Source organism: Hoplias malabaricus, chromosome 17, assembly GCF_029633855.1.
Source record: "Hoplias malabaricus isolate fHopMal1 chromosome 17, fHopMal1.hap1, whole genome shotgun sequence".
Lineage (NCBI taxonomy): Eukaryota > Metazoa > Chordata > Actinopteri > Characiformes > Erythrinidae > Hoplias > Hoplias malabaricus.
The window spans coordinates 8,685,533-8,700,415 of NC_089816.1; the positions used below are offsets into that span (position 1 = coordinate 8,685,533).

The window sequence follows — 14,883 nt, forward strand, 5'->3', positions numbered from 1 at the left end:
CTTTCAAACAACTTAACCTGGGCTGGGTGTTTTCTCTCTTTTTTTTTCCCTGGTGCTCCCCTGCTGTGTCTGTGTCTCTTTCAGGAGACTGTAATGGAGACACTGATGATTTATTCATTATGAGGGGAGGAGCTTGGGGTAAGTGCATAACAAAGTCATTCCTCCATTATTGTTTTTATGAATGATGGAAGTAATTATATGTCCTAAAATAAATCACAAAATAAACCGAAGAATTACATTCATGCGAATATTAAAACAGTATTTTGTATTTTCATACAAGGTCAAGCCTACGTCTGTTAGTTATTATTCTTGTTTTATAAAATTTTCACCACCACTTTCAAATTCTCAAATCTCAACCATTTTTTAAAATAAAATTCAGAAGCTGTTCTCTCACAGGGCAGCACAGTGGCACAACTGGTAGTGTAGCTGTCACCACCGCTCAAGGTGACTGTCTGTGAGGAGTTTGATGTGTTTTCCCTGTGTCTGCGTGGGTGCCCCGGTAGGTGGATACTCAAAATTGTCCATAGGTGTGACTATGTGAGTGTGTGTTGCCTTGCAATGGACTGGCTCCCCCTTCACGTTGTGTTACCACTTTGTGTCCAGTCATTCCAGTGCGACCCTGAACTGTATAAGCAGTTACAGGCTATTAATGATTGAATGTTTCCTGACCAGTTGCTAGGTTTCCAGTCTGTTTGTGCCCTGGAAACAAGTCAAAAATCAGAGGGTCTTGGTGCAATATGCTAGGCTTTCTCTCTCTCTGCTTATGGCAGAGAAACTTCATTCATTCATTATCTGTAACTGCTTATCCATTTCAAGTTCGCAGTGGGTCCAGAGCCTACCTGGAATCATTGGGTGCAAGGCAGGAATACACCCTGGAGGGGGCGCCAGTTCTTCACAGGGCAACACACACGGACACTTGTTGAGTCGCCAATCCACCTACCAACGCGTGGGAGGAAACCGGAGCACCCAGAGGATACCCACGCGAACAACACACCAACTCCTCACAGACAGTCACCCGGAGCAGGAATCGAACCCACAACCTCCAGGAGCTGTGTGACTGCGACACTACCTGCTGCTCCACCGTGCCGCCCCTGGCAGAGAAATTGAATCTGTAAATGCTTAGACAGTGGAAAGACCTCCAAATTTTGAAACACACGAACACACGATATTGCTTTATTCCTGCTCCATAGGTGGGTAATATTGACTGTTTTTTTTTGTTTTTTGTTTTTTTTGCTGTTTCTATCTACTTAAGACTCTAAATATGGGAAACCGTTAACTGCATGAAAATAAACATAGAACAAAATCTGAACAACTCGACTTTCAAAGAGGTTTCTGTGGTAATTCAAACTGTCAATAAAAACTTACAGAAAAGTTCAACTTCAGCCATACGCAAATATATTTTTTCTTCAAACATACGAACGTTAGAAGAACGTTAACTAACAAGAGAACAACAGTTCCCTAGTATCGTTGATGTTGCCTTTAAGACACCAACTAATGTAACCTACTACTTCCAAATTCACCTACATACACATTTGACACAGTTTGTTGGTTTTATATACTCTATTATGCTAAGGTTTATGAAGTCAGCACCAGAACGTAAGCTTTAGTCAGATGTTCTATCAACTATAAAGGGACAAATATGAGAAATATGTGAACTATTAGTCATAGAGAAAGTGCACCTGAACGTTTAGAGATTATTTCTTAAAAAATAACAATTACAAATGAGTCTTGTTGTATAAATAAAAACATATTCAAAACAAATAGAGAAACATATAATAAGTATTTATTTACAGTGCTCAAACAATAGGTACATAATCAATTTATTCAATGTTAAAAAAGTGTTTTAAAGTGATACTATGAAAAATCTATTTTTCAGACAGATATGATATCTGAGTTTTGTTTTAGGATTTCCACAATATCTTACAAATAAATATATCCACTTGGTTGACCCTCATAATCTTCATCATCTTCATTCTCAGCCTCGTTTATTGATGTTATGTGGGCTTCATTTTTCCTTTTTGGAAGCTCTCTGCCTTGTGGAGATCCTGAAAGACGAGAGAGAAAGTTTTAATACATTGTCAGTCAGCAGGAAGTACTGCGAGATACATATGTAGCATACACTGATTCTTAGCTCCTAAATGTTCCAAGAAGACAAGAGCGTAGTGTGGCGAAGACTGTAGTCTCTTTTAATAGCTGAAATTGTTTAAAGGCAGAATATTCAGGTGCTGACATGGACAACACAGTGAGAATGTTGAAATCTAGATGAGATGAAGAATATTTCATGTGTACATTTTTTGTAAGAAAAGGGGGATCTATTTCAAAGGTGGTTCAGCAGAGCAAATATTCTTTCATCACGTTTCATTGTATTTTATTTTTATTTAAAATTTTGTTTAAGTTTTGACAAAGATTTTAGAAACTTTCCTGAAAAACTGAACATTGTGTATTTTAAAATGTATTTAAGACAAACAATCTCATCTGCTTTTAAGGATCTTCACAAGAATTGGACATAATTTGTAAAAAATTATTTTCTTATCATTTATTGGTAGAATTCCAACATTCATCAAACCTTAATTTTCTTTATTCCTAAGCTTCCTAAGTAGAAAGAGGACTGCGCTATGTCCAGAGTCACCTTTTCCCATCATCAGTCCCAGAGTTCATTGCGAAGAGGACATTCCGGGAAATCGTGAGGGGAAGGGGGGTCTGTCTGTGGCTCAGATAAGAGAAGCAGTGTAGAAGAGTAGACCCCCCCAGAGAAAGAGATAACAACCAGACAGTCACAGCAAAGGCCTGCCACATAATACACAACCCCCCCTTTCCTCTGCAACTCCTCGGCCAAATCGGCCCCATCTTCATCCTCTCTCAACCTCCTGTCATCACTAATGCTGCGTTCCTTCAAGAGAAACCGGTGACTGGTGTAAAGTTATCTGCTTCTCCGTGGGCTTTCTCGGAAAAGCCAAGTTCACCTTTACTGGTGTGGAGATGCTGGGTGCTGATAGTCGATTGGCTCCCACTGTCAATGCTTATGTATGTCTCTCTTTACTGCTGTGCAAACCACAGAGAATGGACACAATAAAAAACTTGAGTAAAAAGGACATTTAAAAATGTTTAAAGTTGGGGCTATACATTTTGCCTTTGTTATATTAACTCCTGATTAATATAACAAAAATATTAATAACAATAGATAGCTTATATTTGAAAACTAATAGACTAATGAATCACTCTCAGTAAGGCCAAATACCTTTTATGCCCATTTGCCATTTTAATGTGAAATCGTTTATACACCGTGGTCTGTAATAGATCTTAATAATGGGGTAAACACACATCTTCTTTATTTGTTACTGTGAGTTGTCAGTGAAATTAAATGTTTTGTTAATATTGTAACTGAAATTAATTAGCAGTTCCCTGCAAACTACACTCATTTTAATGTAGACTTACTGTTTATTGATACGGTTATTTCAAGAAAGAAATTGTAAAATGCACATATACAAGATTGCTTTCTTTAATGTTAAAAATGAGCAAAAATATATCAGAAGATGAGTGTTTAAAAAAATCTGTATACCTTTCTTTTTTTTGCACTGAATGAGGAGACATTTGAAAATTAGTAATGATTTTTTTTTTAAATGAAAACAATTTAGAATAATCTATAAAATGATTCTGTATGCTAGTATTATAATTTAGTTAATGTTATAAAATAACATTTAATGAGAGGTTCTCTTATTTCAAAAGGGGTGGTCAAATACATGTTATTTACGATGTTAAAACTGTTTCCTTTCAAATAAAAATTAATCAAATTTAGAATTAATTTTCCAAAAACATTTTTAAATATTAATCTGCCTTGATATTTTGTGTGCATGTGTATTGGAAAACATTCCCAATAAGCCCAAATACACACCTGGACTTTTAATGTGAAACATTTTCATTGTGTAAACACACATCTTTATTTTCGTGAGTTATCACTGATCTAATCAATGGCTTAACATTATTATTCATTTATTCATTCATTCATTGTCTGTAACCATTTACAGTTCATATTATTCAATAAATTCTGAATGGAATAAGAAATAAACAATATATGTCTGATATCAAAATCTGATATCTAGGGTAAAATAAAAACACCTCATTGTTTCAGAGCTATATTGCACAAATAGTGCAAGAATTAAAGGGATTTCTCACCTAAAACTAATATCACATGCTTACTTTTTTAAAGGTAGACCTGTCTCATATTATTAAAATCCTTCTAAGAATGATCTTCACACTTTAGAACTTATATAACATAATAAATTTGAATAGAAGACAGACAGAAACTGTTGTGAACAGTCAAGAAGTCATATATTCAAGGAAACTGCCCTAGCCTCAAAAATATATGCTGAATATTTTGGCATGACAGTAACCAGTGTATATAATTGTCATTAGTTCTTGTCCATATCTTTAATAACAATAATATTTTTTATGAAATAATGCAATGACTGATCTTATGGAACATAGCCTAACTGAGCACCTTTAAGACCATTCCATACTTTTATTTTTTCTGTTATTTATTCTGTTATATATATATCTAATGGAATAAATAACTAATATATATAGAAATATATTTGTTACATACAGTACTGCGCAAAACTTTAGGCACCAGAGATTATGAGATTTAAAAAGCTATTTATCTGTATAAATGTTTATTTGCTAAAAAACAAATAACAAATAAAGCCCAACATTGGAATAAAACCAAATAACATTATTCCAGTGAGTGTGATATTCTGTGTGAATGTGTTGGTTTAACTTTTTCCAAATCTCTCCTGGTAGCAGTTCGTATTATGTGAGTCAAAATTGCTCTTCAAACTCACTCACAACTACTACTTTACAGAAAAAAAAACGGTCCAAACTAACTTGAAAAAAATCAAATAAATTAAGTTCCACTAAAAGCCAATAGTTTATCTGTTCCTTTAAAGTTGGTTTGGAGATATGAGGTTTTGTTCAGGCAACAACAATGTATTTATTTTAATGAGCTTTCTGGGCACTTTTCTCCTGTATCAAGAGGGTGTGTGTGTGTGTGTGTGTGTGTGTGTCTGTGTTTTTTTTTTTTTTTTTTTTTTTTTTTTGCATGTAAGTGTAGGAGAGCAAGCTGTAAATGTGTTTTTTCAGGCAGTTGACCTCTGACACTGCTTGTGTGTGCATGTGTGTACGACACATACCTCTGTGCATAACCCGTAATCTGGCAGAAGCAGACACCTCTCCAAAGGTGTTCCTGGCAGCACACGTGTAAACTCCTGCATCATCAAGTCCGACCTGATGGATCTGGAGCCAGCCGGTCAACTCAAAACGCCGCGGGCCTCCTCTCGCCTGTAATAACACACAAAAGCAATCATCCACCATCTGTGTGGAGCTCTAGGTGTGGAGCTGTGTGAGTGTATATCTGTGAAAACAGAACTCTCTAAGTCACAAATACCACTTAGTAGCTAGTTTTGTGTGAGAACTCACCTTTAATTATGTTACAAATTCATGGATTAAATTTACATGTAAGACATGTTGGTGATGCTCTTTTTAAGAGCCAGTTCTATGTAAAAATATATAAATAAATAAAATTAAAAGTTTCATTGTATTTAAATTTAAAAGTCTTTCTCAAGGATTTTTATTGGTATAAGGTGGTTTTAATGCACAAGCGAGAATTTGAACCCTTGTCTGTTTTAACCACTGCACTATACCAACTTCTGTGTTTACATATATACAGCAATTTTAGACATATAGCTTTTCAGTAATGACCTATACTACAGTTTTTAATATGCACATTATTGTAATTGTATTCAGTAAAGCCCCGTCAGTGCATCTAAGTAAAAGAGGATGCAGTTTCACCATTTTGTTTTTTTAAAGATATGAAAATCTACTCGGTGTTGTTCATAAGCTGGAACATGGTGATCTCGTTTTATTGTACATTTTACAGCTGTTTTAGTCTAGTTTCAGTTTAGTTTAGTGTTAGTGGTCCTTTTCAAATAGGCACCAATACAAAATTGCTGAGAAAAAAAGGATATACATTTTTAAATAACAACATATGTTTGATAATGATTTTGATATTTTGAATACAGTTATTTCAGTTTGTTGGACAAAAATATCCACAGAAACCCATTTGGAGAATCAGATTTTTCTCAGAAAGTTCATTGTATCACTTCTGTGATACACTTTTTTTTTTATCCTTTTTTTAAATTATTTTAATTTATTTATTTTTTAAACACTCTATATTTATAGTGTGAGCAAGCCACTGTATTGTCGGAATATTTCATTGTGAATGAACCAGGACGAAAAGCCTGAAATTAGTTATACATTAACCTATAAATCTAAAACTACAAATTTAGTATTTTGAATTAATGTACCCTTATTTTAAAGTTTTACTGTCTTTTATTTCCTAAAAAAATATTTTCTGCTGACACTATGAACACAACAATCCTACATTACATACAGGAATAGCAGACACTACATAGTGCAGTCTAAATATATTGTTAGATACAAAGATTCCTACATGTATTCTGGATGCAGCCTAAAGTAAATCTCACATAAATTAAAACACTCTGTATCTTTTAATTACCCATGTGCACATACCTGTATGGCTCTGCTTGAATCATCAGTGGTGAGGAAGACACTATCCCCCTCCTTCCTCCATTGGATGGATGCCACTGGATAAGATGACGCCTCACAGGAAAGGAGGACATCGCTTCCCTCCAGAGTGATGATGTCACGTGGAGCATAGGTGATGATTGGTTCTGCAGAGTTAGCAGAAGACAGATATCTGTGGTTAACAGTGCTTTATAAATACTCAAAAGCATGCGCCAAAATCAGGCTCTGGGCTTCATGGTGCTAAGTGAGCACTCTATCATTTCACAAAAATCAATGTTAGCATGGAGGCAGAATTACACCCTGGACTTGAGAAATCCGAGGGACTGCACATCTACTCTTGCTGGCTAAATATAGATTCATACAATGGAGACAAATGTGCTTTTAGCATTTACATCCATCAGTCTCACAAGTTTCACATTGAGGTCACTGTGTAGCCAATGTATCTCCATTAATGTAAACAGCCAGCCAAGCTGCAGCTTTGTTGTCTGGGCTTTGCGTTGTTTATGAGGCCGCAGCTGAAAGTGTGGACAAAAGATACATCAGCCTTGGCTTAATGATAAATTGATTTACAATTCATATAAAATCAGCTATTTATTTACTTACATTTTTACGAAAGGGTAGGGGCCTAGAAAACTTGTCAAATCAAAGAATGTGGCAAGCTTCCATCACAGACTGCGACATATGTTTCTCATTACCACTTGTAATCTTCATGAGAGTTTGTGTTACAAATTAAATTACAAATATATTAATTGTTTTCATATTGTAACTTTTTTGGATCTCTGTGTTCAAGACAGAGAGTATGAAAATTTTAAAAAATCTGCTTTAAAATTCTTAAATGATCAGGACACACCTTAAACCTATGAAATGAACTAAATAATGTTTTGGGGTGTCAACATATTGGAAGGTGTTAAAAAGTGTAAAAAAGACATAAAAATCTCTAATGATTTGTTATGATCCCGTAATGCTTTATACACATATAAAAACCTCTGTACTCTGCAGTACTTCTGAGCTTATAAAACAGGTTATACACTCACTTGCTTTGCAGGGTCCATGATGTGCCAGTGTAACTTTCTCATGCTCGCCTTGCCTACGCTGGGCTGCCCGCAGCTGACACATATTTTCATAGGTTTTCCCATCTGACCCGCATAGCATCTCCTGTTTGGTGCACACGCACACTGGCTTGGGCTCTTCCTTCATTGAGGGGTCTCTCCAAGGAGCTTTACAGCGAAGTCCCTCAGCACAGCGCCCGAAAAAGGTGGATCCAGTCCAAGGCTCAGTGTCACACAGCTGACCTTCTCCATTTCCACATTCCCAACAGCATCCACACGGGTCTCTGACCTGCCCTGAAACACAGCTCTGAAGCAATCTGGTATCCGGGCACTGTTCAGGCTGGCACTTTGTTGGGCACTGCTCACCCAGCCTCATGCCCCTCTGCCAGTCTAAGTGCCTGAGGTGCTCCAGTGGTAGAGACTCAGAAAGGCAAACTAGCAGCAGTGTAAGCATTGCTGTCAAACACGCCATAGTCCGTTCCCTTGGTTATACTTGTTGACAAACAAGATGACTCCTTTTACTTGAGAAGGTGAGTGATTTGGAGATCCTCCGTGAGCCTCAAACAACAGGAGAGCCTTTCATCTCAGAGTAGAATGCAGTCTGTCGTACAAGCTCTTGACAGAGATGAGTGATCTTTAGCAGGCTGAAGGCCTGCAAGTCCCAGAGTGACTGTGTCAAAAGTTGGCTGCAGGATTCCTGCAAGCTAAGGTAAAGCAGCTTATCTGCTTTCACTCTTCCAACCTCAAACTCACCCGGTAAACAGACTAGAGAGACGTCTGTCAGTGTTCTCTCCCCGGACAAGAAAGTGGGGTAAAGCTAAAGAATGGTGCAGCGAGAAAACAAAAAGTGAGGATTACTAGGGACCCCTCTTAAGGCAGGGTGCTCCCTGTATGTGCACGATAGGTGTGATCAGTAACCTTCAACAGCCAATCACAACCTTAGTGGGAGGAAGGGGGTTGCATAGGCACAGGTCCAACCCAAATGCAGTAGTCAGCAGTAAATGCCATAAATTCAGCCCCTACACACCTGGTCCTTGAAATGGGCAGATGATCTAAAGGCCCAGGGGGATTTTCAGGTTCAAAAAGGCTTGTAAATGACTATGCTGCAGAGTCTTGCCATGACCTGTGCTCATTTTCTTAGATGAGAGATTGAAACGGACAATTTGATTTGCTCAGTGATATGTTATTTTGAAAATGAGCACGGTAAGTCATAAAGTCATTTCTGATGTATGTTTTCAGCAGTTATAAATATATCTTCTCCCATTCTTCCATTTAAATTTCAGGTGTGCATGCAGACTTTAAGTATGGGTTAAACTGGGTCACAAAGTAGCCCTGAACCAAGTCTGAGACAATCTGCCTCCTTTAAACAGCACTGAATAATGTCTATAGACTTTATTCAAGTACAAGTAATTGAGAATGCATTTAGCCCTCCTCTCACTAATCTCTCTCCATTCTACCTGCAATTCTCACCTCTCCGTGTTAGAGCAAAACAAACAATTATGGGGCCATTAAGGGCCCATTGTTAATTGTAAATAATCCATCATTAATATTGATTAGCTGCAGTGAGCAGAGCTCATTCAGCACATGCCTCCTAATGAGTTGGTCTTAGTGCAGCTAATTGCTTCGGGCCATCTCAATGGAGCTCTGGAATGAATGGGTGATTTCAATGCTTTGCTGAGGAAGCTGCAGGTAGTAGCATTACACTGAGTCATGGTATATGAATTATTTGTTACAAATAATTAGTATTATACATTAAGAAGATCAACACCAGTTCACTTACACGAGCAAACAGCCTTTTTAAATGGTCAAAAAACACGTTAAGAGATCGTAAATGTACAAAATATGTTACACAAGCTCATACACAACTAATATATTTGCAGAAATACACATGGCAAACGATTAAACATTTTTTTCCTATAAAATACTAAAGAACCTCAATATTTATCTTTTATTTTTTAGTTTAGTTTGTTTTGGAGATAGAGGTTGTTGTCATGTGAACAATTTAAGGTTATCGTTTTAAAAATGCTATTTACATTATATATTATTATATATAATATATATATTATATTATTATATATTATATTTAATACATATTAAAGGGCATGTAAATTAGTGAATAAAAACAAGCTCAACAACTGCAGTTTACCACATTATCTTAAATTCTTTTAGTCCCTGTTCTCTGGATCTTTTGCAGTCTTTAATATATAAACAAGCATTTTAAAACTCTTTTGGAATGCTAAAGAGAAAAAATATTTCATGAAAATGATAAGTATTAATTACACAGGTACTACGCTTTTATGTCTAATGGCGATATAAACGTTGATAATACATGAATAAAACTAAGCTGTGTGTAATCTGTGCTGGCCTCATTTCATTTTATCTCAATTACTGTAACAATGTATAAGATAAATTTAATGTTTTTGCAAAAAAAAAAATCACACACACTATTATTATTTATTTATTCTCTTTTACATATCATAAAGACTTTCAGCAGCATGTTTGTAAATATCCTTTCTAATGGATGCCTGTCTGTTATGATTTATTTTCAAATGGACAGCCAATGTCAGAACTATGAAGATCTATGGCATCATCTCATCTCATCCTTCCTTTCCTCCCTCTCTCTCTCTCTCTCTCTCTCTCTCTCTCTCTCTCACACACACACACACACTCTCCCTCTCTCTCTCTCTCACTCTCTCTCTCTCTCTCTCTCTCTCTCTCTCTCTCACTCTCCCTCTCTCTCTCTCTCACTCTCTCTCTCTCACTCACTCACTCTCTCGTCTCTCCCTGTTGCCTCTTATAAAAGCAATATACAAGGAGGCAAATAGGAGCAGCAACCTTACAGTCGTTGCAGAGCTTCCACAAATTCAATTCTTTTATAACAATGTCACAGAGGGGAGGCCACAGATGGAGCAAATGCTTGTAAAACCACGAGGGCAGGCTGCTGTAGAGTGGCACATGAATTGCAACTGTGTTATGGTTAGTGCAAACAGGGGAAGAATATGCCTAACTCTAGGGATTTTTCACACTGCCGTATAATGACATAAATGCTTTAACCACTGTGCTACAGGGCTGATACCACCTCTTTGACACAGAGGTTAAAACTACTCCTGGAATATGTATTCCTTTAAATGGAGAATTCCATCCGGAATTCTATGTATTTTTTATTTTTTTATTTTTTGCACTATTTTAAATTGTGTGTAGTTTTTTTTTTTTTTTTTGCACTCTATTAAAAAGCTGTCTACCATTTAATTTTATATGAACTTTTCATAATGGATTCATTCATATGAGAGGCCCAGAAATATTATCTCATGATAATAATTTACATTTAAGTTTGAAACTTTGTTCTTTTTCCCGTCGAGCTGTCATTTCCGTGATAAGTCATTCTGCAGCCACGATATTATCTCAAGTTCAATTTTGACACAAATTGTGCAAATATGTAAAATGAAATGAAATGTTGCCCTGTGAAGGACTGGCGCCCCCTCCAGGGTGTATTCCTGCCTTGCGCCCAATGATTCCAGGTAGGCTCTGGACCCACCGCGACCCTGAACTGGGTAAGGGTTACAGATAATGAATGAATGAAATAAGCCACAGAGCATTTTTGTAGTTCAGTGAAACAACAAATAGAAATTTTGTATGGCTCTTTAGGGAAGATGTGTTTGCCTCCATTTCTCTTATTCAGCATAAGTTCTTCATGAAAAATATATCATTGTTTGATCATAACTCTCCAAATCATCTCAGCTATTAGTCATTATCGTGCACAGTGCACACTGTTATACTATGTTGAAATTGATTTAAACTGCAGCCTTTTCTTTTTATTGACATTAGCTTCACAGCATTAGCTGGGCTAGGGGTTCTGCATGGACCCTTTTCACAATGCTCCCAGTATGATGCCGCTGCTAATCTGCACATAACTGTCTACGCTGGATGTTTTAAGTGCATCATTTATCTTGCTGTTACATTAATCATATTGCTGTATAACAGGTAGATCTGGGCAGCATGCACTGTATTTCCCAACAGTCACACCCAATGCCTAGCTAGAGCTGAATAATTAAAGTGATTGTGTATACAGTAATTCATTTGAAGTGCTCTCTCATTATTTGTTCTCTTGGGAAAGATTTGAGCGGGAAAAGCTGTACCATGAAACACTGTTAAATAAATAAATAAAAATAGGCACTCCACTCCATCCTAATGAGGCTTGGGGAAGATATACAGCTCTTTACGGCCATTATACCATTCTTACACAGCATTCTCTCTGAGATAAGGAAACTGTGTGTGTGTGTGTGTAGGCATTGGTGGAAAGTACCAGCAAAAACATCAATCTGCTTCATGGTTATGTTGCCTTGTGTGGGTTATGTAGCTCACTTCACTGATTTTGCTTTTGGAGTTTTGAGTTCTTCTCAGAATTGTTTTGACAGAACTTTAGAGTGACATTCTGGACTAAATTTAGTCAAATATATTTTTAATTTATCATGTTATGCAGTATTTTGGAGCCCACATTATTTTCCTCAGTATTCTTTGACAAAAAACAGTTTTCACATTTTTTTTTGTTTAGTTTAGTAATGTTTAGTGTGTCTGGATACAGGTTCATCTCAATTAATTAGAATATCAAAAAGTTATTTTTTTTCAGCAATTCAATTCAAAATTGAAACTCATGTATTATATAGATTCATTACAAACAGAGTGATATATTTCAAGAGTTTATTTCATTTAATGTTAATGATTATGGCTTATAGCCAATTAAAACTCAAAAGCCATTATCTAAAAAAATTGAATATTATATAAGACCAATATTAAAAAATATATTTTTAATGCAGAAATGTTGGCCTGCTGAAAAGTATGTGCAGTATATGCATTCAATACTTGGTTGGGGCTCCCTTTGCAAGAATTACTGCATTAATGTGGGGTGGCATGGAGGCGATCATCCTGTGGCACTGCTGAGGTGTTATGGAAGCCCAGGTTGCTTTGATAGCAGCCTTCAACTTGTGTGCATTGTTTGTTCTGGTGGCTCTCATCTTCCTCTTGACAATACCCCATAGATTCTCTATGGGGTTTAGGTCAGTCGAGTTGTTGGCCAATCAAGCACAGTGATACTGTGGTTATTAAACCAGGTATGGGTACTTATGGCAGTGTGGACAAGTACCATGTTCTACTGGAAAATGAAATCTGCATCTCCATAAAGCTTATCAGCAGGGGGAAGCATGAAGTGCTGTAAAAATGTCCTGGTAGATGGCTACGCTGACTTTGGATTTTATATAACATTGTGGACAAACACCAGCAGATGACATGGCTCCGGAAACTTCATGACATGATTGCGCAAACTTCACTATATACCTCAGGCAGCTTTGATTGTGTGCCTCTCCTCTCTTCCTCCAGGTCTTCCCACCTACTGTTTAGCCTACTGACTCAGACTAAGGGACCATTTTAAAGCCTTAGTCAACCTTTGCAGGTGTTTTGTGTTGATTATTCTAATTTTCTGAGATAATGACTATGGGTTTTCATTGGCTGTAAGCCATAATCATCAACAATAAAAGAAAAAAACACTTGAAATAGATCACTCTGTTTGTAATGAATCTATGTAATATACGATTTTCACTTTTTGAATTGAATTACTGAAATAAATTAACTTTTTGATGATATTCTTATTTATTGAAATGCACTTGTATGTCTGATTGGAAATTAGAAGAAGATCAAATTAAACCATTTAATTCAGGAGAGAGAAGATGGGCATCATCAAGCCAGAAACACACTGTTATTGGACTCTAGTGGGCTGTTTAGATTCTCCTAACTGTCCTGTCAATATATATCCCCATCTATGTATGGTGATATATCTATGTGTTCATTAATATTTCCATGCTTTTATAATACATCCATTTTTCCACTGATGAAACTATTCATATATATTTTCATGTCTCTTTGTTCCTCAATGAAAAGAATGTATTTTCAGTTCATATTTTCAGTTTCATTCAGTGTTATGAAGGACATTATACGTGCTGCTATATGTTCTTTAAAGCTTGACAAAATAATATAAATAAATAAATTAATAAAACAATGTCTCCCAAACATGGTCACAGCCCAGCACCAAAGTTCTACAGTTACACAAACTTTGCTTTCGCCCGCTCTCGATCAAACCCCTTTCTCTTCGCCTGCCATCTGTTCCACAAGAATCTGTTTCACTCTCAGAGCCAAGCCCAGCCTTTATTGGTCTTAATGGCGCTATCAGCTGAGCCGCCAAACCCAATTACTGCTTAAAAAGGGAGGCCACCCCAGCTAATCATGGCCGTCTAACCTGATTTGGCTGTGATGAAGAGACGGGATAAAGAGCAGTTAATGGAGGGAGAATGATCTCACAAATACAAAAAACTCAATTCATTTCTTTGGGAGGGCAATCTGTCCGATTCAGCTCTAATGGAGTGGAGTTTCATTAGACTCAGGGTCTAAGCAGCCATCCCATCTCCTCTTATCATCTCAGTGACAAATACTATCAAATATGTGTGAGTCGTCATCATGGTCGTGTCTGAAAAAAGCTCTGATTTCTTTATGAAATTGTTTTTGTGCGGTTATAGAGAATGTGCTCACTGGAGTTAGGGTGTTTAGATGTTTATATAACATGATATTACATATTATAAACATATTACATACAAGTAACATAATATTTCATAAATCACCTGGATGTTGTTGCATTTTGGATAATTTAGAACTATATAAAAGAGTGGTTTAACATGATTACCTAAACATCTCTTAAAGATCAGCTGAAGAAGCAATTCTCATGTAATAATTTGAGAAGTTCATATTTTATATTGACCCTTTCACAAGGAGACACAAAGTCAAATGCAAAACAGTGTGATTAGATAGAGAACTCAGTGTATACCTAAAGCCTATAATCACATGTATACACAAGGCCTCATAGTGTGTGATGTTTAGAGCACAATAATGGTGACACACATTTCATTTGCACAGATTGTGAGTGCTTTGTCCTGAAGACTGAGCTTAGCAGAATTCAGTCAGTCTGCTTCTCTGTGCCATACTGCAGTGTGCAGCAGAAGGGCAGAGGGGCAGTATTGGGCTAGCGGAGCCAGGCCAGGCCGTACAGACGGACATTAGACCAAGCTGGAGTTAAAATCCTATTAGTTTGAGTTGGGAATCGGATTATCGTCGTCGAGAATCACTCGTCTGGCAACTAGGGTCTAATTTGCGCCAATCAACGGCAATTATTGAGGGGAAGGGGAGCCTCTAT

General features: G+C 36.7%; 1 protein-coding gene across 1 annotated transcript; it reads right to left on the bottom strand.

The window, feature by feature from the left end:
- Nucleotides 1–1,800: 1,800 nt before the first annotated feature.
- kazald2 (Kazal-type serine peptidase inhibitor domain 2) lies at nt 1,801–8,474 on the bottom strand. Its single transcript, XM_066650050.1, has 4 exons — nt 7,635–8,474; nt 6,586–6,746; nt 5,187–5,334; nt 1,801–2,045 (listed from the first exon to the last, which is right to left on the bottom strand). The coding sequence occupies exons 1-4, from the start codon at nt 8,119–8,121 to the stop codon at nt 1,921–1,923; spliced, it is 921 nt and encodes a 306-aa protein (XP_066506147.1). The 5' UTR covers nt 8,122–8,474; the 3' UTR covers nt 1,801–1,920.
- Nucleotides 8,475–14,883: the final 6,409 nt, after the last annotated feature.